The sequence below is a fragment of the Paralichthys olivaceus genome, chromosome 8 (assembly GCF_024713975.1).
Source record: "Paralichthys olivaceus isolate ysfri-2021 chromosome 8, ASM2471397v2, whole genome shotgun sequence".
Taxonomy (NCBI): domain Eukaryota; kingdom Metazoa; phylum Chordata; class Actinopteri; order Pleuronectiformes; family Paralichthyidae; genus Paralichthys; species Paralichthys olivaceus.
This window is the reverse complement of record NC_091100.1, coordinates 11,389,350-11,413,814: the sequence shown is the minus strand read 5'-3', so window position 1 is coordinate 11,413,814 and position 24,465 is coordinate 11,389,350. Positions and strand designations below refer to the sequence as shown.

The 24,465-nt window shown below is 41.9% G+C and overlaps 1 protein-coding gene across 2 annotated transcripts in view; it reads right to left on the bottom strand.

Moving 5' to 3' along the window:
- doc2g (double C2-like domains, gamma) overlaps positions 1 to 24,465 on the bottom strand; it is a 42,358-nt gene that overhangs the window by 5,030 nt on the left and 12,863 nt on the right. For both annotated transcript variants that reach the window (XM_069530548.1, XM_069530547.1), the window contains 6 exons: positions 20,711 to 20,820; positions 13,993 to 14,119; positions 13,665 to 13,721; positions 12,872 to 12,996; positions 3,394 to 3,475; positions 3,008 to 3,104 (listed from right to left, as the gene is read on the bottom strand). In XM_069530548.1, the coding sequence (XP_069386649.1) occupies positions 3,008 to 3,104; positions 3,394 to 3,475; positions 12,872 to 12,996; positions 13,665 to 13,721; positions 13,993 to 14,119; positions 20,711 to 20,820 (598 nt within the window). The remainder of the gene's footprint in view (positions 1 to 3,007; positions 3,105 to 3,393; positions 3,476 to 12,871; positions 12,997 to 13,664; positions 13,722 to 13,992; positions 14,120 to 20,710; positions 20,821 to 24,465) is intronic.

Genomic DNA, 24,465 nt, shown 5'->3' with positions numbered 1-24,465 from the left:
ACTACTGGAAACTGAGATTTAAATAACTAAAGATCTTTTTGAAAGAGCATGGCCAATGAATATGATGGGTGGGAGGAATAAATATACGGAGAGGCAGGAAATGACAGAGGTGAAAGTGAGTGGAGGTGATGGAGGCGTGGAGAGGCAGACTGGAAGATACAGAGATGCAGGCAGTTGTTGCTCCGAGGTTTATTACAAAACCATTCCCTGGGCTGTGATTGTGCAGTTAATGGAGCATGAAGTTTTAAACATGATACTTTGGCAATGCTGGCTTCTAACGGCCCCTCGGAAAATGACAGCCGCGAGCAAACAATGTTGGATTGTTGATCTACATCTCATCCAAGCATCGGGAGAGAGCGTAGCCCGAGATGCTGCTGCTGGGAAGAGGAGAGGAGCAGCTTTCAAGTGTCTCATAGCCTCCTCCTCCTCTTCCCCCTCAGACACATCAGATGTGAAGAGCAGGTTTGAACCCGCTGTCAGAGTTTTGATAGGATAATCACGCACGGCACTTTGTCATCTCCACCCCCACAACACTACCACCGCCTCCAAACAGAGATCGATGGAGTTTCCCCTGAGCCTGTGGGTTGTTAGTGACAAACGAACGGTCAGCCATCCTGACATGCAATGCAGGTCATGAAGAAAGATGAGGAACTGAGGGCATCAGTATTTCAGTTTCAATCTCAGTTCTTAGATCATCGAACAGCATCTCAAACGGCCTCTCCTCAAACTTTTTTCCTTCTTTTTTTTTGTGGGGAGGGGGCGACTGTGTGACAAGTTTTATAAATATTCCAAAAACAAAAGTTCAACAAGTACAGCCACTTCATGCAGCGTTTGGGCAGGTGTGCGTAGGTGCGGAAATATGCAGGATTTGAACTTTTCTTTTTTTTCCACTCATGACTGCTGTACTGATACGTGAGTGCAATACTATGAATGTCTGAAGAGAACGTTTGAGAAATCTGTTTAAAACAATGCATTAAAAAAGTAGAATGGCAGAGCACATATACCTCCACTCATAAAAGGCAATAAATCAAGTGGATGACTTGAGCCTCTGATACACAAGAGATGAGAAAATCATTTTCTCCTTGAAGCCAGTCTAAACCTCTGCAGGATCAGTATCCGTACATGCACGGGTGTTCTTCATCTTGTGATTGATCCACATATTTTTTGTTGCCATTGTTTTATAATTCATTTATTTGTGTAGATTAAATAAAATACATAGAGAAACTAGAAGGACACTCAAAGGACCCAGAAGTCCACTTATGAAAGCACATTTAAATTCACTGGATCTGGATTTTTACTTTGGATCTGCACCATTGGCACAAACTCATAAATATCAGTCCCCCAATTCATTTTTTCATCAAGATCCATGAATTATTCCCTGGGGAAAATGTACAAAAAAGTCTCACAATGTTAGAGAAAGTGATTCAAATGTCTGTATCCATCCCCTGATCTGAATGCACACCAAAATTTAATGGGTTTTTACCTCAGTCATGTCACCACAACACTTGCAAACAAAAAAAAACTAACAAACAAAAGATAGACCACATCATAACCTCCTTGACGAAGGTAACTATGAGAACCAGGTGTCATTGCAGTGATCCGCACTGATGGACCAGAAGAACAGGCAAATTGATAACAATGTTTGAACTAAGACTTCTCCTCAAGAACCAGAGACTTGGATTGAAGCCTGCATTCACTAGATGTTACCTTCAGAGATTCAATCTCTTTTGATTTGAGATATGACTTTGACCTGCTCTAAAATGAAAACTTTATGTCTCTATCTTTCAGAAACCAAATCTCAACTCACGCAGGCTGTCTTCTGAGAACCATTCCAATATCACTTTCATGCAGTTAGATAAGAATCTGTAAACGTTTCTGCATGGAACTGATGATGAGAGGTTACATGAGGCGAGGGTTCGCAGTAACAATCAAAACTAAGACAGCTGCTCAATGTGACGATAAGAATATAAGTAGCAGAAGTAAGTATGATGACTTCAACAAACATCAATCACAACACGACTAATACCTGATCTGCTAAATGAGACCAGTACTGGTGCTGACGCTGATTCTGCAGAGCTTCATTCTCCGTCCAGGGAGAAGATGAAATTTCTCATCTCATCTCGTGTATCAATTCCACCGTCCTCGAGTTATCCACTTGATTTATCGCCTGAGTTTTATGTGTGGTTTTTCCCCTCACATTTATTCTCTCATTGCTCTGCTTTTTCCTCCACGTATCTCTGGAATCTCACCTTTTACCGTTTGACATCATCTATTTCTCCTGCTCACCCTATTAGTCTGCTTGTTCTTGCTCTCACTCTTGTGCTCGCTCTGCCTCTTTATAAACTCGTTTTTCTCCATCCTTTTTTGTCTCAGTGCCATTTTTCTCCCAGCCTCAATTAACATAACTGGCAGGCTGGTGTAGCTAAACCTGTGATGATAATGGTCAATGGAATGGCTGTTATCTTGGGCTGTAAGTTAGACTAATGGCCTTTTCTCACTCACCGGGCTTATCTAAACGCCGCCTCACATACATGTGCACACACACATTAGATAGAGTAAAACGCTTTGATCTGAAGGTCTTCCAGTGCACGGGGGGGTAATTCATCCTCACCGCACATCCCCACTAGTTCCCCATCACTCCCTAAGCTCCCATCGTCATGCTATGAACACCAGGCCATGCCCAAGCTGTTTAGCACTCTGATGAAGCATCGGTGATCAGATGTGCCAAGATCATGAATGATGGGGATCCAGTCTAAACGTCTTTCTTTTTCATTTCTAAAGCCTTTCCATTTCCTTTTCCTTTTTCATCGCTCTGTCGTTCTCCTCAAGCCTCATAATTACCCCTCATCTCAATGCATTTTTTTTTTACTACTCTCTCCGCCCACGCTCGGCCTGGTTTTTATGTTTTCTGCAATTGCATCGCTTTCAATCAAGCGCTCCTGTACAGTCATCTACTTTGCTTTCCTCTCTGCTCCTCCCCGCCCTGCCAGAGCTTCTCTCAGCCTACCTATGAAGTCGTTGCTCATTCCCAAGTCGTAGTCCCACACAGAGATCTCCAGGGTTTTCTTCGCCAGCTGGTCCACGGGTACTTCGTATGAAAACTCCTGTGCAGGTGGCACATATTTATTAAAATGATTTATATGAATGATTCATAAACACAGGAGTTGAAAGGAACTGAATTCCTTAATTAGAACTTTTTTTTCAGATAAACATACATATTGTGGCTCAGAACACATTCAAGATCATTACAAGATGTTAGATTTGAGGTACTCTCATAAAGGTGTGCTTAATTGCACTGCTCTACACGACAGGAAGTCATTTGGAGCTCAGCAGAGAAATTGGAGAAGCTTTCAGGTGTAATGTGATTACTTATTGAGTAAGACACGTGTTTACCTCATTGAATTCAGGGTTGAGAGTCTTTTTTTTCACTGAAGTCTTGTTCTTGGACTTTTTCCCCATATCAGGCTGCAAGATGCTGAGAAAGAGAGACAAAAAGAGAAAGAGGACAAAAATAAGTGAAGACCTTGTGCTCTTTAATTCAACCTCAGGACAACCCATCGCTTAAACCTAAGCTGAATTCACACAACACCATTTTCATCTCATTTGTCCAATTATGGATACGTTTTGGAAGTTGCTGATAGAAGCCCGAGATTGGTGCCAAAGCAGTCGCCAATCGCTGTGTGTGGATTCTTCACAGATCAGACATATTAGCCCCCTGGTTATAGATCATAAAGTAGGGATACCCCCATCCCCAGTCATAGGGGATAGGGGGGATGGATAGGGTTCGATAGACAGATAGATGATTGATAGATGGATAGATGGATGGATGGATGTGTGCATCTCCTCCAGAGAAAATAGGGAGGAACTGCGGAGTCCAGTGCATGTCTGTAAGCAGCGATAGAGATGAAATGCATTTTACTTTTTAAAACAGGGCCTGGACAATCATTATTTGTGAGATCCCAGTTAATCCATGATTTCATAGTATTTTGCCCTGCAGTGACAGGAACTCTTGCTGAGTGGCAGAAAAAAGGGAAAGTTTGCAAGATCTTTGTTGAGATAAATGTGACCCGGAGTCTTTTGAACAAAGGTGAAACTAGTAAAAAAGAAAGAAAAAAAAGGGAGCGACAGTAGACTATAGCAAGATCATAATCATGTTCCATGTTGGAGGACTATACGCTCCAGCAAACATGCAACAGAAGGATCGCCAGAGGGCAAAGGGAGTCATCATCAGCATAAATTCCAAGATGTTCAGGCGGCGAGATATCTTACCCGTCCAGCTTCCGCCCCGCCAGTGACGAATCCTGCCCTGACAGCTGATGCATGAGATGGGCTTGGGGCTGTCACTGCAGAGCCGGAATCAGAGCGAGTGAAGGATGGAAGGATGGAGGTGAAGAAGGAACAGGATGAAGAGGAACTGATAGAAAGCAAGGTGGTGGCACAGACACTGGAGTTTGCTGTGAGTGCTAAAAATGTCATTTCTCGTGAGGTGAATGGATCTGACACTGTTGTAGTTACAAGAAACCATTATGATTTAAGTCAGCATTTTTGCTTACAACTAAAAAAAGAGAAAACTCACACAATGACAGCAATTTTAACGAGCAGTGAGCAGAGGAACCTCAAGATCAGTCAGGAGTCAAACTAATATTTACAGCCTTCTTCTGTATCCTACAATAGAGGTTAGAGGGCAGCAGAGATAAAAGCCTCAAAGCCAGGGGAGGCAAAATAAATCTGAGGGTTCACAAGACAATTAAATATAATAAAAACTAGATGTTACCTTTAGCTGAAGTAAAAAACACTATTTGGTTGAACTGTTTACGATTTATTTCCACATTAAGGCCTTGGGCACCCATTTGTTTTAAGGGTTTGCGAGTCCACACAGTGCAGCTCAGGCCGCTCTGTCTGAACCTGACCGAGCCTGAGAGAAACTTGTCCGAGCCCCACTCAAAGCAGACAGACAATGTGTTTTCTGTGTGAACCCGACCTCAGCCTGATGGTTTCATCAATTACAGGCATGTGCAGCATAAAGGGGATAGCCCAGTTAACGTGACCAAACCCAACCCACACAGGTATACTTTCAAATTGTGACTCTTTAGTGTGTGTATCGGTGGGACCTCGATTCCACGATGTGCACAGACTTTAGATCCAAATGTGCTAAAGGTGGTGGTCTCATTCCAGATTAAACTCTACGATGATTCAGTTCGTTAGCAGAGTGAAAACATTTCTTTGGATAGGTCAGTTCTGGACAAACTGGAAGAAGTTGAGAAAGCATTAAACAATAGAGAAAGAAGCAGAAGTGGCTCGTGTGATCACGTGTAGTCTTTGCTTCAGACGTTATGTTTGAATGATGGGGTAATTTCATTTACACATTTAAATGAAATGTATTTATTCATTTAATTTCATCTACAAATCAATATAGGTGATGATGGCAGGACGTACATACAAAAGCCTTTAGTGCGCGCACTGAATAGCACGGAAATGTAAAAAAAGAACAAGAATTTATTTTAAAGCTTGGAAGAAGTACCTGCAAGTATTAAACTGACTAATACCTATTGATACCCAGATTACAGCATTGCTCCAGTTTCAGTTATTCAAGTCATGAAATGTTACCAAGCAGCTTCTTGTCACCTGTCACAGGTTCAGTTTGTTTACGGTATTATACAAGGTCGTTTTCTGCAGAGGCCAATCAGCATTTATCCTCCAAAATACCAGGTGCTTTAACAATGCTCTGCTTGTCTTCACAGGAACAGAAAAGGAAAACTGGAAGCAAAGAAAGACAGAGAGTGGCAGCCAAACAAAGCCTCTGTTTGACCAGCAGCGTATACGAGAGGGTGAGGTGAAAGCCTGGGGGACATCTTAGTCTGAGCAGTGCCAAATCATATTTAACATACAGCTCCAAGGAAGCTCAGACAGGGGAATTCTAATTTCCAGAATAACAAAACATCATTTGACAGCAACATTCAAAACAATGATAGTTTAAACAAAATGATATATTTCGCCCAGCGGTATGCTGAAATTACCATAGAAAATTCAATGTGAAGAATAATTCATATTTGAGGCTGGTCTGTAGAGATATGAGAGGATTATCCCCTCATTTTTTTTGTTAGCTGTTTGCTAAAAAAAGGAAGTTACAGTAAACTAACCATATATTTCTCTGCTGTATTGTTCTACCATTTCAGTTCTTGCACTGACTGATAAGGTTGACAGGCACTGACAGATATTGTTCTCTAATAATCATTTCTATATACTGTGCATGAGACTCATTAAGACTGACATAGAAGTACAACAAAAACTGAAACATGTAATAATTTGAAATATGTCGAACCACTGCGGATCTATTGTTAGGATTTGGTTCCCTCGCCCCATTTCCCTCATATAGGGAAGTGCCCATTCTAACCCTGCCTGTTTGGAATGGGCTGTTTGCTTGAGTTTTCTTTCTGAAACTGTAAAAGTGACCTGCATTAACTGAGCCCCAACAAACAAAGACCAGCTGCAGGACTCAGGAGTCCACAGAACACTGATGCTGTGCCACCCTTGCTGCGCCCACCGCTGCTACACCAAAGTCAACACTGGCCTTCCCTAGGCCCCAAACAATACACATGCTAAGTGTGAACTCGGTAGGATGAACAGTTCTCACAATATGCGAGCCAGAGACAGACAGACAGAGATTTCTAGGATTAGCAGATTGATTAACAACACCAAAACAAATTGCATGTATGTGTAAACTTACTTGGCAATAAAAGCTTTTCTGATTCTGATTCTTTTCTGAGAATATCCATGTGCTTGTCTGGCTGGCTGTGGCTTTCAGCTTCATGTATGCCGCCAACTCTCCTGCACACCTGAGGTCCGTTTGCCCATTATCTCTGCAAGATGGCTCCAGTATTTAAATGCTGTTATATCCCATCAATCTTGAATACATTGTTTGCCTACAGTCTTACAGGATCTTCAGTCACTTCTGCCATGCCTGCCACGTAAAGCCGGCCTTTGTTTGGATTTTGATCTGAAACTGTTGGTGCGCCCGCCTGCCTCAGGATTTATATCTGGGACACAGAACAGTTTAAATCTGTGCCTGCCTAGCTCTCAAGAAACAGACTCCTGCCGGCTAGCTCAAACTCTGCAAGTTTTACAATAAATACATTCAAACACGTCTTCCTGCTTCCCTGTGTTCGGCCTCAGAGTCCTGGAAATTAAAAAAGCCCTCACAGCATGTTCTGCATGTGTTAATTAATGAACCATGTTGTGTTTGCACAGCCTTTGTTACAATAGCTGACATTTATAACAATACAGATCATCTTCTATCAGATTTTTCATATATTTTTTATTGATCTCAGTTTATTTATATATTCTCTCTTTTCTTTTAAATATATACTATGTTCAAAATTCTTCATTAAAATGTATAAAACATCAAAAACCATGTTATATATTTTATTGACTTGTGTACTTACATTATCTAAAATGTTTCCAACAGTGAGAATTCTCCAATTTTACTCAAGGTAACGGTGATGTTTTATTTTGGTCACCTTTTAATTGCATCATATTCACTTCACCAGTGGCTTTGCTGTAACCTTCGGACCAAACCACGACTGACAAATGAAAAACAAACAAACTAGCCAGTCAGCTGTTTTTTCCTTCCACTGTTTGTTTTGGTCACTCAGAATGGATCATAGTTATTCATTTGTGGTGCGTTCTGTTTACCAAAGCTCTTCCAGTAAAGCATAAATGCACAAGAGAGCGAGTGACCCAAGAAGATTATGGCAAAATAAATAGTGGTGAAGATAACAACTCCTATTTTTTTCTCTTGGTTTTAGATTAGATTGAGAGACACCTAGAGGCTGAAGTTTCTTATTGTTGTTTAAGTTATATATTTTAACTAATACAGTTTTAATCTTACTGTAATACAATACTCTTCTTCTTCTTTGTTCGGTTTATTGGTGGTTGGTAGCCAATGTCAAGGTGCATTACAGCCATCTACTGTGTTGTTGCTCTATTCCCTGCAATTAGTCCTTATGTACATAAAAGCAGGAGTGTTTCAAAGGACATTGGGAGCCCCTTCATTGAACCAAAAGATCTTTCGCAGAGAAGCTAAAAGACTTTGATTTGCAAAGTCATTCAAACCGTATCAACCATGATTCACACACTGTCCAGACATGAGAGTGGTATTAATAAAACAAAACAAATAAGCTTACAGGTTAAACATAATCTGGAAAAGCAACTACAGCAGTTTCTTCTCCATCAAATCCTGCGAATAGCAGATGACATATATTCACTATTTGTTTGTCTTTGTCCAAACATACTGCTTTGTATCATAGGAGCCCAGTCAATTTGACAATTTGACAACTTTCTAACTGGTTGGGTTGTGAAATTTCTCAAACCATCCTGAGTGCAAGTTTAGGTTAGGGAGAGACAAATAGAAGAACAAAAGCAAAATAGGGCAATAAGGACAAAAAAACAACGAAAAAAAGAAAAGAGTGACAGGTAGAGATGAGCTCGAGGGAGCCGGTGATAAAAACAGTCTCACAGCCAAAGAAGTTATGATACAGATATGCAAAATAAAAAAAAAGTGATAGAGAAGATGCGTGACGACTGGAAGAGAAGAGCTAAATATATGCCTGCTGCAGAGAGGGGTTATGATTTTCACTTCACACAAGTGTTCACAGGAAAAGAGAGAAAACAAGAATTGAAAATAGAGAGTGCTCGGTCAGCAGGAAATATCTGACATGTTTTGCACTTTTTCCACCATCACACCCCTTTTTCCTGACAGAATATATACATATATATTTACATACATAGAAGGTAATGTAGGGAGAAATGTGGGCACTTATGAAGGATGTAAACTAATTTAAATTTAAAATGTTAATTTGTCCTTTTTAATGGAAGACAAATTAGCTCGGAGATTATTCTAACCTTGTGTAACTTGAAATGGTTCAAAAGGATGATTGAGAGTCTGAGAGAGAAAAGACCATTTGGAAAAGCCTTCTGGACAAATGTACGGACACAGACACACACACACAGACACACACACACAGACACACACACACACACACACACACACACACACACACACACACACACACACACACACAAAGCGACTGGCATCAGTTTTCATTAGAGATTCGTCAGGAGGATTGCTCATCTTACAGCTACAGAGCATCACCAAACAGACAGTGAAGCAAATTAATACCTACGTCTACTTTAACTTCTCAGTATACTCTAGAGATGTAGTTCACCTATGCCAACACTACACTCACCTCCCTGTTATTTTTCTAAGTTACCTTCACTAAGAGCATTAATTATGTCAGGTCTGCAAATCCTCTGCAGGTGAGGCTCTTTGTGATGGATACAGAGAGTTGCTGGTACAAACACACAGAGAACAAACAAAAGGAAACTCTGGCAGGCAGGCAAATGAAAAAAATGACTAAAATGCCAGAAATGAGAATCAGATCAGAGCAGCAGCTTTAACGACTCATGCAAACTAAAGGAAACTGTATGAAAGAGACATAGCCAGTGGAAACATGCAGAACAAACGCAATAAAGAGTGACAAAGAGTTAGATACTGTGGCTGCATATGTTGCATTTATACTCAACAATGCCATGCATCGTGATAGGCCAATAAAGCACAAGGCGTCAGTCTGAAAAATCAATACTGTGGAGAGAAAGAAGAAGAGAGAGCCACGCGTGTGTGTCTGAGATACAGAAAGAGCTTCCTTTCTTTTTCTCACAGTGTGAACTCTCTCTTTTTTCTTTCTCTCATCTCTTTTAACAGCAATGCAGTGCAGTGCTTCATGTAAGCCTGGATTTAAGAATGACAAGACAGCACGTATAAAATTCTCTACAAATCGAGGCAAAGTGGGTGATATGGGTAAATGCAGGGTGCAGAAGGGATCATAAATGAGCTGTCATACACGCCTCCATGTGTCATACAGTCCCATGTGTCGAACCAGCTGATTTATTCCAATCTTATTATTTTGTAAAACTGTCCGATCCACTGAAGAAAATTAAAACTACCTTTGAGCCTTTGAAACTTCCCTTAGAAACAATTTCATCAGCGTGCATGGTGCACCCTCCACCTCAACACCTCCCACTGTTGGAGGTGGTGTTGGTTACAGGATTGGTTGTCCTGCGTAGGAGCACACACTCTCTGCACTGTTGGTATTTAAGTGCAGCAGGCAGATCAGGGATTGAGCTATGTGGGTTTTATCTGTCACCACACGCTCTGCCTTACAGGCAGGCTCGCTCAGGTGTATGGGGTTGTTATACACTATGTTTTTGACTTTTGAGGAGACCTGAATGTAGGAGTCCACATCCCCCTCCTTCCTCCAGCTTGATCAGTGGTGTCATTACCATTTGTGATCACATGACCTAGATTGCTCAGGTTCCTATTGGCATTACATGCAGCTAACCTCCCTTCACCTCAGCTCAGATAGGCTGTTTAGAGATGTGGATATGCTGTTGATCTGCTTGTTGCTTGTCTTAAACTTATGCTGACTTTCCATACTTGTCCCTAATGCAATAAGGTCCAGGAATATGGCTTGTGTATGTGTGTTTCTCACTGTAGGTTTGTCAGTGTTGCGCCACGCAGGTGTTAAAACAGGACATCTGGCTACGCCCCCTCAAGCCTGTTCGTTTATTAGAGTAGAAGTATGTGTGAAACAGTTGGCAAAGATTCAATCGTATTATGGGTGGTGGTGAAACAGCCCTAGAAACATCCTAGAAATATGATATTTTCCAGAGATATCTTGTATATGTTGCCTTGGTCTTTTAATTATTTTACTATAAAGAGTTGTGTCTAAGCTGCATTCAGCTAACACGTTTAACAATTATCTTTTTGAACCTTTTCAATCTACTTTTAGGGTCTGTCACTCCACTGAAACTGCACTTCCTTAAGTGGTCACAGATCCTCTGCAACTGTGGAGTCAGATTCCACCTCTCTGCTTCTCTTACTCAGTCTCTACAGATGTATATACACCTCTAGACCAGTCTTACCTATCTGAAAGAACCCCAATGTGTTTCCTATATACTTCATCAACCATGAGAATGTGGAGTACCCCAGGGCTCTGTTAAAGGCCCTCTGCCTTTCTGTCTTTATATTTCACCTCTTGGCCAAATTATATGCAGTCATTCTTTTCTGTTGTTATGTTAATGATACTCATTTTCAAATTAACAAATTTAAGGTAATCTGTGAAAAGTTAAATGTCAAAACATTTCCTTTTTACTTCCTTTAACTCTCCCTAGCTCTCTCTCCCTCATTGTTCTGTCTTTTCTCTTTTTTCACCGAGGCTCTATGTGCTTGACTATCAGACATCCTGGGAGCTCCCTCCTTCTCCTAGCTGTTACTGATGTTTTCGATCTGGATCTTCATCCGTGTCACTCTGTTTCCTCCTGTGTATTTGTTCCTTTCTCCTAGACATCTAACAAATGTCCTTGTTGTGCCAGCTGCATGTTTGTGTAGCCTGTCATCTTTCTGGGTCTCTCTGGTGAAGAAGATGTAGTGTGGCTCAGGTTCTATCAGTTTGCGGCCCCTGAAAGTTGATTGGTGTCTTTCCAGATCATATTCTTCAGTATTGTTTACGGTCTATAATGTTGTCATCCTTATCATAAATCTTCTTTGTTGTTCTATTCAGTACAAACAAATCTATCACACTAAAGGGAAGAGGGATCCATCCTCTGTAGCTCTCCCCAAAGTTTCTTCCATTTTTTCACTTTAAAGAGATTTCCTTGTCTGATTTGTGGGTCTAAGCACAGACTGTGCCATAATGTTACGCAGATTGTTAAGCCCCTTGAAGCAAATTTATGATATGCATTGATTATCATATCTCTGGAAAAACATTTTGCTTTCTAAGAGTGACATTTTAATTGGCAGTGTCTGTAAAGCTTGTCTAAAGTACCATAGTTTCCGTCGGTCAGTAAGGTTAACTCTCTGTCTTGGTTTAATCCATGGTGGTTAAATGTTGGAGGTTGGTAGTGTTGCTTGTATTCAAGGTATACAGGACAAATTCTATGAGAGAAGTTATCTATGCAAAGTCTGCAAACCCATATTAAAATTTTATGCAGCTGTTTCAGCAAATACACTAAAAAGCAGAAAGAAAAAGCCTCTAGTGGCTGCAGCTATTATCCATCCATCTGTCGAATTGTCTATATCGCTTATTCTTTGAATGTGGGAGCTGGAGCCAATCCCAGCTGATGATGGATGGGGTAAACCTGAACAGGTCACCAGCATATCACAGGGCCAACATACAGAGACAAAAAACCTTTTTACATTCACACATTCACCAATTAACTTAACACAAATCTGTATGTCTTTGGACTACGGAAGGAAGCTGGAGTAACCTGAGAAAACCCGTGCAAACACAGGGAGAACATGTAAACTCCACACAGAAAAACACTGAACTGAAACGGATGAACTGGAATTAAACCGTGAAGCGCAACAGCTCTGACCACTGCACCACCATCACACCCAGTAGTTATCATGACAAGAGGAAATAAGGAATGAGGAAATCATCTGATGTTGATATATAAAGACAAAGACTGCATTAGGAAGAGTTGGATGGATGTGTCTGCAAAATCCTAAACCTCAACACCAGAGACTGACGCTGATACTCCTGCTATTCCCGTGTTTGAAAACGACAACCCTGATCGCTCTATCATGGTCAGATAATCATGAAAATCATAAGAGCAGTTTTTCTTATGATCATCTATATAAGAAAAGACAGACTGGTGAACTCAATGTGTTCACGTAAACAACCTAAATTCCCACTGAAAAGATCACACCACTTCTAACTCTGGCAATCAACACAGAATTACAATACAGAATAATTGCATATGAGCATAATTTGTAGAATACCAGGTTTGTCCATGAATATCTGTCGTGACTTACATTTTGACGAAGGGGTCAGAGTAGCCGTTGGAGTCCATGGCAGCCAGATGGGCACAGCGTATGATACCAACCAGCAGACAGCTCTTCTCTGTGTTATAGCACAGTGACACCAGGATGCGGCCGCGCTGAGGACACACACAAAAAACAACAGTGTCAGACGCAGCACCTGTTTCTACCCTGACATTTAACTCCTGGGTGAATTCATGCTGTGGGCAATCCTGCAGCAGGGTCATCTTTTCACTCAAAGAAACAAAAATAAAATTAAAGATAAGATGAAAACAAAAAATATTGACTGCAGATAAATCAGCTGTGATTTCCACTACCTTGGATAATGCATGTGTTCTCACAGGCAACATGAGGATTCAAATTAAAGCTTGTAATTAAAGGCCTCATCTGTGTCGGACAAAATGACACTGCTCTCTTGTCCCTTTAATCTCCAGGTTGAATCATAAACTGAGTCTAATCAGACCTCGAGCGTCTCTAGAATCATGAAAATAAATTAGATAAAATCCACCAGAGGAGGAAAACACTGGACCAGCAGTGGTGTGGTTTACAAATTGTTGCTCCACTGAGTCCATGTGAGCTGTTTCCATCCACACGAGTCCATTTAGGTTCACGTCGCAGACATGTAGATACTGATTAAAACCTCTAATTAAAACTTTTTTCCCCCGCCTCCCTTTGATAGTGGAAATAGAGGAGGAATTAGAATTGCTGAATATACGAGAAAATGTATTAGATATACAGGAGAGTAATAGGAAATTACAGCAAGACAAAAAGCTGATGAAAGTATTACCTCCTCCTCCGCCACGAGCGCTCCCTGCTCCACCGTTTGATTGTTAGTTTCTTTATTCTGATGAGGGAGGGAAGGAGGGAGAGGGAGAAAGAGAGAGAGAAAGAGAGAGAGGGGGGGAGGGAAGGAGAGAAGGAGGGAGAGTGTAGTTATAGCCTGAGCAACCAGGTGAATATCCATTATGCAATATAATACAGTATTTGAAATTGATGCCTGAAGGCAAACATACACAATGGAGACAGGACACATCTTGATCTAGATGTCCACAAAAACCCATTTGGTATGTTTGTGAACACACACACATACACAAATAGGTGTGTGATGCACATACCTGTGCAATTCTCTCCAAGCCCATATTGTAGCGTTTGTTCTCGCCCTCTTTCAGTTTCTTCAGGGCCACCCTCACCTCTCCGATGAATTCATTTCGGCCGAGCCTGTCCATGTCACATACACACAACCTTTACACACAAAACACACAAACACACAAACGGGGAGAGCAGAGGAGAAGCAGGTGAGTTACTTAATACTCACAGATGAACCCTGCCACTGTGTGGAGGCCTTTGCCAAATACTGTGCATCCAAAGTGCATCTGAACAATCAATCAGCTCCTCCATCTGCAGCACGAGATGAGCTGCCAGTCGCTTCTGTGAATGATGAGAATTTGTACGATTACTGAGGGTTTCCAGAGGATTTCAATCACTTTCTTCTTAGCCGTTACTCCATTAGATGCCAATTTGTTCTAATTGAACCATGTAAGAGGAAAGAGACTGTCTGAAGCAGGTAATCAGTTTACCCTCTGTGTTTCACTTAGCTGGAAGCACAGACTGATTTCATCTTGGATACAGGTAGAAGAAAATAAATGATGTCATTTTACACCTTTTCAGTGTATTTAGATTGAATTTAACTTGAATACTGTAATTCCTAATTATGCAGCGTAATCTGCTGATGTATTCAGTCTCTACTTTCTCTGCAGAGGCACCGTTCAACAACAAAAATAATGAATCTTATTTGTGTTGATCAAGGTTGTTGGTCACCCGCCTGACAGATGAGGGTGGCCTGCATCAATGTAGAAATTGTTGTATAGGTATAGATAATAAATGTTTCTTTGCTGGTGGGTCATAGGGAAAAGTCAGAGCATCACTAAAGTTAATAGAATTCATCATCTAAGGAGCATGTACGTCTGTTCAAAATGTGACGACAGACCAATTCGACAGTTGAGACATTTCATTCTCGCCAATGTCGTGGACCATCTGCCCAATCGAGATTCCCTTTTCCCTAAAGTCGCACTTTTGTATATTTGTATTGCTAAAACTAGAATAAGACTCAGTAGAGTGCATACCTCTGCCAGTCCCATTAAATTCAATCAAGTTGCACTAAATAGGTCACATTCATAGATATCAGTCCCTTACATATGACAGATTTGTTTCATCCAGATTCATGAATCACTCCCTGGGAAATTGCGGATAGGACATTTTCAGCACTCTCTTAAAAAAAGTGAAAACAAATTACTGGATCCACCCCTTTGAATTTCACTCCTGTAATGAACCTTTGATTGTGTTCTTCAACCAACACCAGCCCTATAATTGTCTAGTTTCTGTTTCGTTTCCGTCTTGCACAGTGAAGTTAAAGACAACTGAATCAGTATCATCTTTTATGTTGCTGCAGCACGTTCGTTCAGATTGATGCGGTTGTTTGATGGAGGGTGAATCAATCATTTACAGTAGAGTCTTCACAGCCAATCACCTACTACAACATTCCCTCTGTGCTCAAATACTCCCTGAAGGACTGATGCAGCTTCTGATTTCTTCTCCTCTGATATCGCTTACTATTCACAGCCCTCTCCTTCTCTCTGTCTTCACACACACACACACACACACACACACACACATACACACACACACACATACACACACACACACACCTTCCCCCTCTTCCTGTACTCTTCTGGTCGCCTCTGACATTTGGACATTTGACATGCTGGTTCCAGCCTTTTAGTCATAACTGATGAGTATCTCTGGTACAGGCTTCAGAATAACTCTGACTCACGACCACGGCTGTCAGATGCTTTATGTGCCTTTGCTCTGTCATACATGCAGGGTGTCTGCGCTGAGACGAAGGTTGCACCAGGATGTGACACCAGTTCCGCCCAAACATTTGGCTCCTTCGGTGCAAACGCTGGATCTGTTACCTCGCACCCTCTCCCCCTGATTTACCAGCTTCAGAAATTCCTCTGAAAAACCAAACAGATGCTCGTGGAATCTGTTCAACCTGAGGTGCTAAAATTGAACGTGGTGTCGCTGCAGCCTCCTGAGTTATATTAGATTAGCAGGGTTTTAGCATGTCTGCGTGGTGTCTGTACTTGTGAAGGTTTGTCTTTATTAGCTCAGAAGTATAGTGTCAACAAGGATTACCTTTTATAAAGTATCAATAGAATAAAAAATAGGCTGCGCTTTCATTTCGATCTTTATAATCATACTTAATGAATTCCCATCAGCTGCATTTCTAGAGACTTGTGTGATTAAAGGCTTAATTCTCTGTTTCCTATATTTGGGCATCACTTCATGCTCCAAAATATTAATTGAACCGATACAGTATATTATATGCCAGATAAAATGTTTGAGATTTTTATCATGCAGATAAATTGCATGGCTTAAAAAACCCATCAGACCCTTTGTTGATTTCCTTGGAGGAAAAATCCCAGAATTAAATTCATTTACAATTTAAATATCAGATAACATTTTCAGAAAATCGAAACAGCCTTCTGTTGAATACTAATAAACTCTGTGCTAACACCCATGGCTCTCTGAAGATGTACCATCAATATGAACAACATTACAGCCCCCCAAAAGTGAAGCCAAAACATCTTGATCACCACCTGGTGGCTGGCTGCAGTGTAGGTCATAAATCCTGTCTCCTCCATGTTAGCAGATGGGGCATCAGTAACTATAAAAATTCATGAGACATGATTGGTCAGGTAAGGGTATCTGCGGGACAACCCTTTAGCACCTCCACCCTTCCATAACTACTGCACAGACTCTGGCTCCAAATGACGGCACTAAAGCAAGACGGCAGCACTTGTATGCTGGTTATTTTGGCTTGACTTTTGTACATTTGGAGGAACTGGAGACATGTTGTCCATCTTTGTATCCAGTCACTGGGCTGAACTTAGACACAGAGTCACTGTGAACTAAATGCTGACATCAGTATGCTAACATGCTCATAGAGCAAAATTGAGGCCATCGCTAAAGTCATGAAAAAGTATTGTTTGTGGATCATGAACGTCTGAACAAAATCCCATGGCAATCCATTGTTGAGGTATTTTTGTTTTAACTGACCAACTGACATTGCCCCCCTGGTCGTGCTGCTAGCATCTCTAAGAATAAAGCAAACCCAACTAAAAATAGCACTGTAATACTTAATAAAAATGTTTTTTCTTCCTGATCATATCCGAACCAGACTGGACATATCACCTGAGGTGTCCATGAGCCAATCTCATCATCGCCCTCCATCCAATACCAAATCAAATCCTAGATTTGTCCCTATCTCCCCACAGTCGAGGATGGTGCGAGTCTATTACAAGGCCCGACAGAAGGATGGAGAGATGGAAGGAAGAAATTTATAGGAGAGAGAGAGAGAGAGAAAGAGAGAGGCCAGACCTGACGCTAACATCATGTTAGTAGTCCTATAACACACACACACTCAGATACACAACCTGGATGTCTTGCACCCACCTCCCATCATAACACCTCCACATGCTCCATCTCTCCTCTACTAACTGGCAGCCAGATAATCATTAAAAGCCAAAAGGAGTTTTAAATATGAGATTTGCATACAAGATATGCTGCAATCTACAGCTCACCTCAATTTTTTGTGCGCATTAAAATGGACATAAAACAGTTGTGTCATTAAAATATGTGGAAGGATTGGGGCGCCACATTATCACTGTCATTGCTTTCTAATTTGAAATTTGCCCAAAGGCAGAAACAGACTGCAGCAACTGATAGATACATTTGGACCTTATCTTAAAATTGTGTCAGCCTCACTGTAATAAAACTTTCTTCAGAAGAACTTGCTGTGTCTCGTTCAGACTTCAAAGAAGACGAACACTCTTACTGAAGAGTTTCCAGACAATTAGGATTTTTAGATTTAACAAGACTGAATAACTTTTTTGCAGTGTATTTCAAATCATTATCCATTCCATTATCTTGAATGTATATCCTTTAAAAAGTGGGGAGGGGGCAAGAGCCAACCCAGCTGACACTGGGCGAGAGGTGGGGTACACCCTGGACAGGTCACTGGCGTATCACAGGGCCAACATACAGAGGCTACATCCATAATCAAGTGGACACATCCAAAACAGGAATTGTTGCAGATTGCTCTATTAACAATTTGAGTCCTACATACTGTATGTTAACAGTTTCATTGCAAAATGCAAGCTAATGTTAACTAAGACAACCGGGTCAGCAATGCTTTTATCTGAATATCCATGTTGCTTTCTACACTGGTAGCCAAGGCTCATGCCTGTTGTTTTATTCTGGAAGGGGGTCGTGTGATAGGAACAAGATGAATCGGGCTACGTCATGACAGAAAAGTCCCAATCAGCAAACGATCATGAGTGTCTACGTTATCATAGCCAAACATCTGCTTATCAAATAAATACCTGGTAGCGCGACAAATAAAAATTCACATTCACAACTACGGACAATTAAGAGTCTTCAATTAAAGTAAGCCAAATCTGCATGTTGTCGTGGAGACCATGCAAACTTGACACCAGAAGACTCAGAAAAACCCGGGACTCGAACCGAGAACCTTCTTGCTATGAGGCGACAATGGAATCCCGAGTCACTCTGACTTTTATTTTGACTCAAGACCTGAGCACCTCGGGCAGCCTTCCTGCACCAATCAAGGGATTAGCCAGTATGAAGCCAAGCGTGACGTCTGGATTGAGGAAATTAGTTATGAGTTTACTCAGTTGCTTCATTCTTAATAACAGACTGGACCTCCAGTGTCCCTTAGAGATACACTCTGCACGCAGAGCGACAGAGTTGAGCATAAAAAATTAATGCCATTACAACTTATTTTTTCTTGAAGCCATTTCATCACCATTCCTTTTTCTATTTAAGTGCATTTTGCCTCAGCATAATGGCTTTATATAATCAGCGCAACTGCAAATAAGTGACTGAATGGTAAAATATATAAATAAATACACAAAACCAGTCTTCTCCCTCCTCTTCGCACACCACATAAATCCATTTGCATTTGTCCTCCAGTACAAAGAGCCGTGCAGCAGGGTGGACTTGACACCAAAAGAAATTTTTAATGACTCAAAAAGTGTTTGGCCGCGTTCCAGCTTTTATCATCATGTGTGATGTTGGGCTGTAGTGCAGAACGGTGAGAAACATATTTAAACATACGCGAAGGAAAACTCCCTTAAGTCTGAATTCGGTTTGGCCCAGTTTAACTATAGACTTTGTACCATCCAGGCCTTCAGGCAGGTCTACAGAGAGGCTGAGTGGAGACAGATGTGCGTCTAAGTCCTCAGCAGCCACATCAGCACAGCATCCCCTGCTCTACACCCTGCTGCTACCGGCAGAGCAGGATACAGCAGGGCACAACCCAGTGAGTAAACATCTCTCCAGGGATCCCTCTCTGTGTCTCTGCTCGCTGCTGTCTGTGGAGCAATGAGAACAAAGTCTATCTATTGGCTGAGTCTTCGTGTCGGCGCCTGAACAGGTTTCCAGCGCTTCCACTGTCAGACAGCGTTTCATTCACTCCTGCTCATTTGCTGTCTCACATTTTTCTTACTGTCCTCATTCTTTCATTTCTTGGCTCCCCTTTGAGTAAACTCCTCCCTATTTTCCGTCTCCTCCTTTCTCTCAGCTGAAGTGAATTTCTTCATTCATCACTTTATCCATCTCTGCGAGCAGTCTCTCCATTTCATATTCTCTCTCTCTGTCTGTCAATTGAGTCATGGATTCTCTCCGTGTTTCTATGCAGTCATCTTCCTCAGTCTTGGCCTCCCTGGTTTCCTCTTCCTCATCCCCTTAACTGTCACTTGGCATCATTCATGCTCTTGCTCCAGCTCTCTTTGTTGATCTTGGCAGCCACCTCTCTCTCACTCTGCCTCTCCCTCTCTCTCTTCATATTATGCTTGACATTGGTCACATTCTTCTGTCTACTCGTCTTCTTCATTTTGACTACCCACACTGCTGGTTTGTGCCTGTGGGCTATGTCCTTGAACAGAGGTCAGGTGGGTTTCCTTTAGTTTGAGGGTTCTCATCTTAAGCTGCTTCTTTTGTGAGTTTGTGAATGCGAGTAAATGGTGTATTTCCATTTATATGTGTGTGTGTGTGTGTGTGTGTGTGTGTGTGTTTGTTCTCTACATACAGACAGAGGAGGGGCCAAACATGTTCGTTCCTGCCAATGATTGCCCTTGACATACACACAAGAGGATAAGCACACACCTGACTGCCTGCATTTGTGGGCAGTGCAGACGAGAACTCTGTGTGTGTGTGTGTGTGTGTGTGGTTGCTTGCATGCAAGTGTGTGTGCACGTGCTTTTGTGCTCTTGTGTCCTTAGGATAAACAATGCCATCCAACTCCATTATGAATTTGCCGAGCGAGCTGACACTGATCGTACGCAGCGCACATGTTCACAAACAAAACACTCGCGAAACTTCATTTCCGAATCATCTTACACATGAAGAAAGACACGAGTGCCTCAGACTTTTTGGGCCAAGATAGTGACGCCTGACCTCAATCACTCCATATGCAGAGGACTGCAGGGAGGAGGAGGTGGGCGGAGACTCCTGAGCCAACACCTGAGCAGTTACCGCAGCAACAGCAAGTGGAACAGTTGGCGGGTGTCGCCTGGATGCAATAATGAATCACCTGGACAAGCCAACTGGGAAGCAGAGACGGCGGCTGGTAGAGGCATTGGGGGATTGGAAGCACAAATCTTCCTCCACGGCATAATAAAGTGGTCACTCGGCTGTCTGGAGAATACTGCTAATTGCTGGCCAGAGTGAAATTCAAAGCCGAGCACCTACCTGAGCGTTTTTGTGGTCATGTCAGCTGCTGTGATGCCATGGTACACCAGCGTCTCGTTCCACACTGGGTTCAGCGTGTTCTTCAGGGTTTTTGTCCGTAGCTTGTTTGCCTGAGGAGGAAAAAAAGAGGAGGACATGTGAGAGGAAATTAAAAGAGAGGGAGGGATCAAAAGAAGGCAAGAAAGAGTGAGCAATGTTTAAAGGTTGAGGGAGCAAACTTGTCAGATCAGAAAGAGAGAATGAAAGATCATGAAAATGGAAGCAAAACGGGGGACACAGAGAGATCAAGGAAGAAGGAAGCAGAGAAAAAAACGTGGGGAAACATCATTTATCTCTGTCCCTAAGGAAATGGCAGACATCTGCTGCCTACTTTGTAGAGGAGAGTGAGAGGACACGAGGCTTCCCCCGCCTCACCTGTCCATCTGTCTCCTCCCCAACATTATAAAACAGTGCATTAGCACAGGCCAGACCTCCAAAACAAGCAGCCAGCCTCAAATGCAACACAACACAGCAGTCAATTAAATTGCACAACACAATCAGCATGAAAAATTTAAGCTTTCCAGGAGAGGAAATGCCCACGAGCCCCTAATAGCTTCACCATCCATAAATAAAGTTTGCAGCCACTTTCTGCCTCATTTCACACAGTCGCCTCCAGGATGTGTTCATCTTGTTTAATTTTTTATTCAAGATTTTCTTTTGTATTTATTACAATGTTCATAAACCCTTCTAGAAATGTGTTTTACTGACTCCAGAGGAACGTAAATTCCCACCAGCAAGTCTCGCCACACCAGACCTCTGGCTCTCATGACAAAGTTTTAAACGTGTTATTGTTAAATGGGGTAATAAGACCTTGTGGAGCCAAAGGCAGAAGTGACTGGCTATTCTTAGCTGCAGGAGATACTGATTGATGGAAAGTATTTACTGGAGCAGTGTAGGTTTTTCCAAATGTATGCCACTTTGTTTTTATATCTCTACATTTAAGAGACAAATATTAAAGATTATCTCTAAATTGGAAAATATGTATTTTTTTACTCTAGTTATTTCTGCATAGTTAAAATGTAAAGCCCTTACAAACAGGCACTCAGTACAGTGCATACTTCACCAAAACAAGATGCAGATTTTTTTTGGCTCTTCCACACAGTCATACTGTCCACTAAACAGGTCAGATTTTTTCTCATCAAGATTATTTTGTGAGAAATCCATGAAAATGTTGAAAAATGCTCTACATCGCAATGTTTAAAGAAGTGGAAAAAACAATTGTGGATCAATCCCTGATCCAGATCCGCACAGAAATTGAATGGGTACTTGCCAGATTCATACTACATCGTTCCACAAGGTTTTGTAATAATCCGTAGTTGTACTTTTTTGCTAACTAACTAACTAACTAACTAACGGACAAGGGTGAAAACATAACTGGAAGTACAAATACAGTGCAGTGGTTTAAGTCTTATGAAACTGTATATTTTTCTTAATGCCAACTAATAAATGAATAAAAAGCCATAACAATGAAAGGTGAAACAGTGACTGTTATCTGTGCAGCTGAAGCTTGATGTTGATGTAACTTTTCCCTGTGTGCCATCAGTGAGTCTCAGCTCTGCACTGGCTGACATCATCCATCTTGACAATGAACACGAGCACTGTTTTAAGGCAACCACATATACAGTACACTGTCCTGGAGCCATCGATATTACACAGCTCCAATTGAAAATGTATTTTACCACACATATGAAGAAAGTCCTCTAAATTGCATTATTAAGTAAAAAATGGAACATGGCACATGTCAGAAACATGGTTAGAGTCTGACCATATTTAAAAAAATACAGATGATGTACCATCATTGTATTGAACAAGATTGAGGTAGACACAGTTAATGATGTAGTAGACTGTACTTACTTTTACTCAATTACTTCATATGGTACCTTTGCTTTTACTTGAGTACACATCTGTTTATTTATTTGTACTTTTACTGGTTGTAGGTGGTTTCTGATTCCAAACAAACTGCCGCATGACTGAGGTCGGAGAGTCACAAAGTTTTTGGAGGCAGAATAAGACATTTTTAAATGTCACCATTATTGTTTAAATATGCAGAGTGGGTCTAATATTACTACATTAAAATGCTACATATATATACTATATGTATCTATATAATATATATATAAAATGTGAGGCCTATTATTAAACATACTCAGATAAAACACCTAATCCTCTCTCTCTCTTTCTGCCACAGTCAGCCTCTTGCAACAGCGCCTCAGGGCCAGAATCCTCCCTTCCATCTCCTCTGTCTCTCTCTCTCTCTTTCTCTCCTGGTCTGTTTTTGTTCCTCACATCCCATTGTTCCGCCTGTGCTGCCTCACCCCTCTCTACCTCCCTTTCCCTTCCTGCCACCGTTCCCTTTTCATTCTCTATTTTCTGAAACTTTTGGCTCGTCGACAAGAGTCAGCCCTCCAGAGCTTCTTCCATGAAGGGAACGAGTGCCTTTGATTCATGTCATTTGTTTGATTCATTAATGTGCAGGAGGAGCCATGCACAGGCACAGTCACGACTCACTGTGGTGTTGCACAGCTGTATGTGTGCCAGCAACACTCAGTGGAATAACTACATCACAAATAATCATTGCTCCTTATTGACTTAACTGGGTTCGTTTCCTGGGCACACATCTTATGCTACATACTCCATCTACAAACATTCAGATCACCAGTTCCCTCTTCCTGCCCCCCTGACATTCCCAGCCTCCCTTTTTTCCCGGCTACATCAGTCCAGTGCTTTTGCATCTGTTTCTAAATGTTTTATCTCAAGCACTCCATCTGTCCATCGTGCTCTCCCTCCTTCCTCTCCATTTGTCTGGATGAATCTTTTTACGTACTTCATATTCCCTCTCCCCCAGTCCCTGATTCCCAGAGCTGAGAGCGAATGGTGTGGCTCCGAGTGAATTTTCCATGCACCTCCATTAGGAACAGGCAGATGAAGATACCAGTGACCACCACAGAGGCGAGTGTTTGTGCGTGTGTGTGTGTGTGTGTGTGTGAGAGGCACCGGTAGAGGATGGGAGCTCCTCTCTGTGTGACTGTGACTTAAGTCTTATCATGTGTCTGTATAAATGCAAGGTCATGTGCCACATGTGTTGCAATATGATTGACACAGCGGGCACGCTCAGCTGTGTACTGGTTACTGTGAGAGCGAGAGAGGAGGACAACATGTGGGACAGGGGTGACGTGTGCCGCTGTGCTCAATATTTTGACAACTCACATCCTGACAGAAACTTAAACCTTTTGTGATCTGGATTATTCATAGCGACGCTCGTATGCCAAGTCTAGGATGTGGACAAGCGTAGGTGTGTGATTGTGTGTCTGTCATCGTCACTATTTCATTTTGCACGCTCCCACTTTTCAAGTGACGTGGCCCCCCCCCCCGTCTGGTTGGCTATTTAACAAACGCTGGTACATGGCTACTTACCTACTCATTCACGCTTTCTCTGCAGCCCACCCCCTTACCCCCCCTTACCCTCCCCAACCACCATCACCGCCGCTCTTTCCCCATCAACGCTTTCCTGTTGACGTGAGCCGTGTAACAATCCTCCCTGTTTCCATGGCAACCACCTGCTGCTGTCCTCCCCTCATCTGTCTCTCCCTCCCTCCACTCTCTTTCTCCACTCCCCCTCTCTCTTAGTCCCCCTTTTTCCTCCCTCTCAGTTGTCTCCTTTCTCTCCGCACAATGTTGGTATTTCAAGGTCAAAGAGGGTCACAGCCAGATTTTGA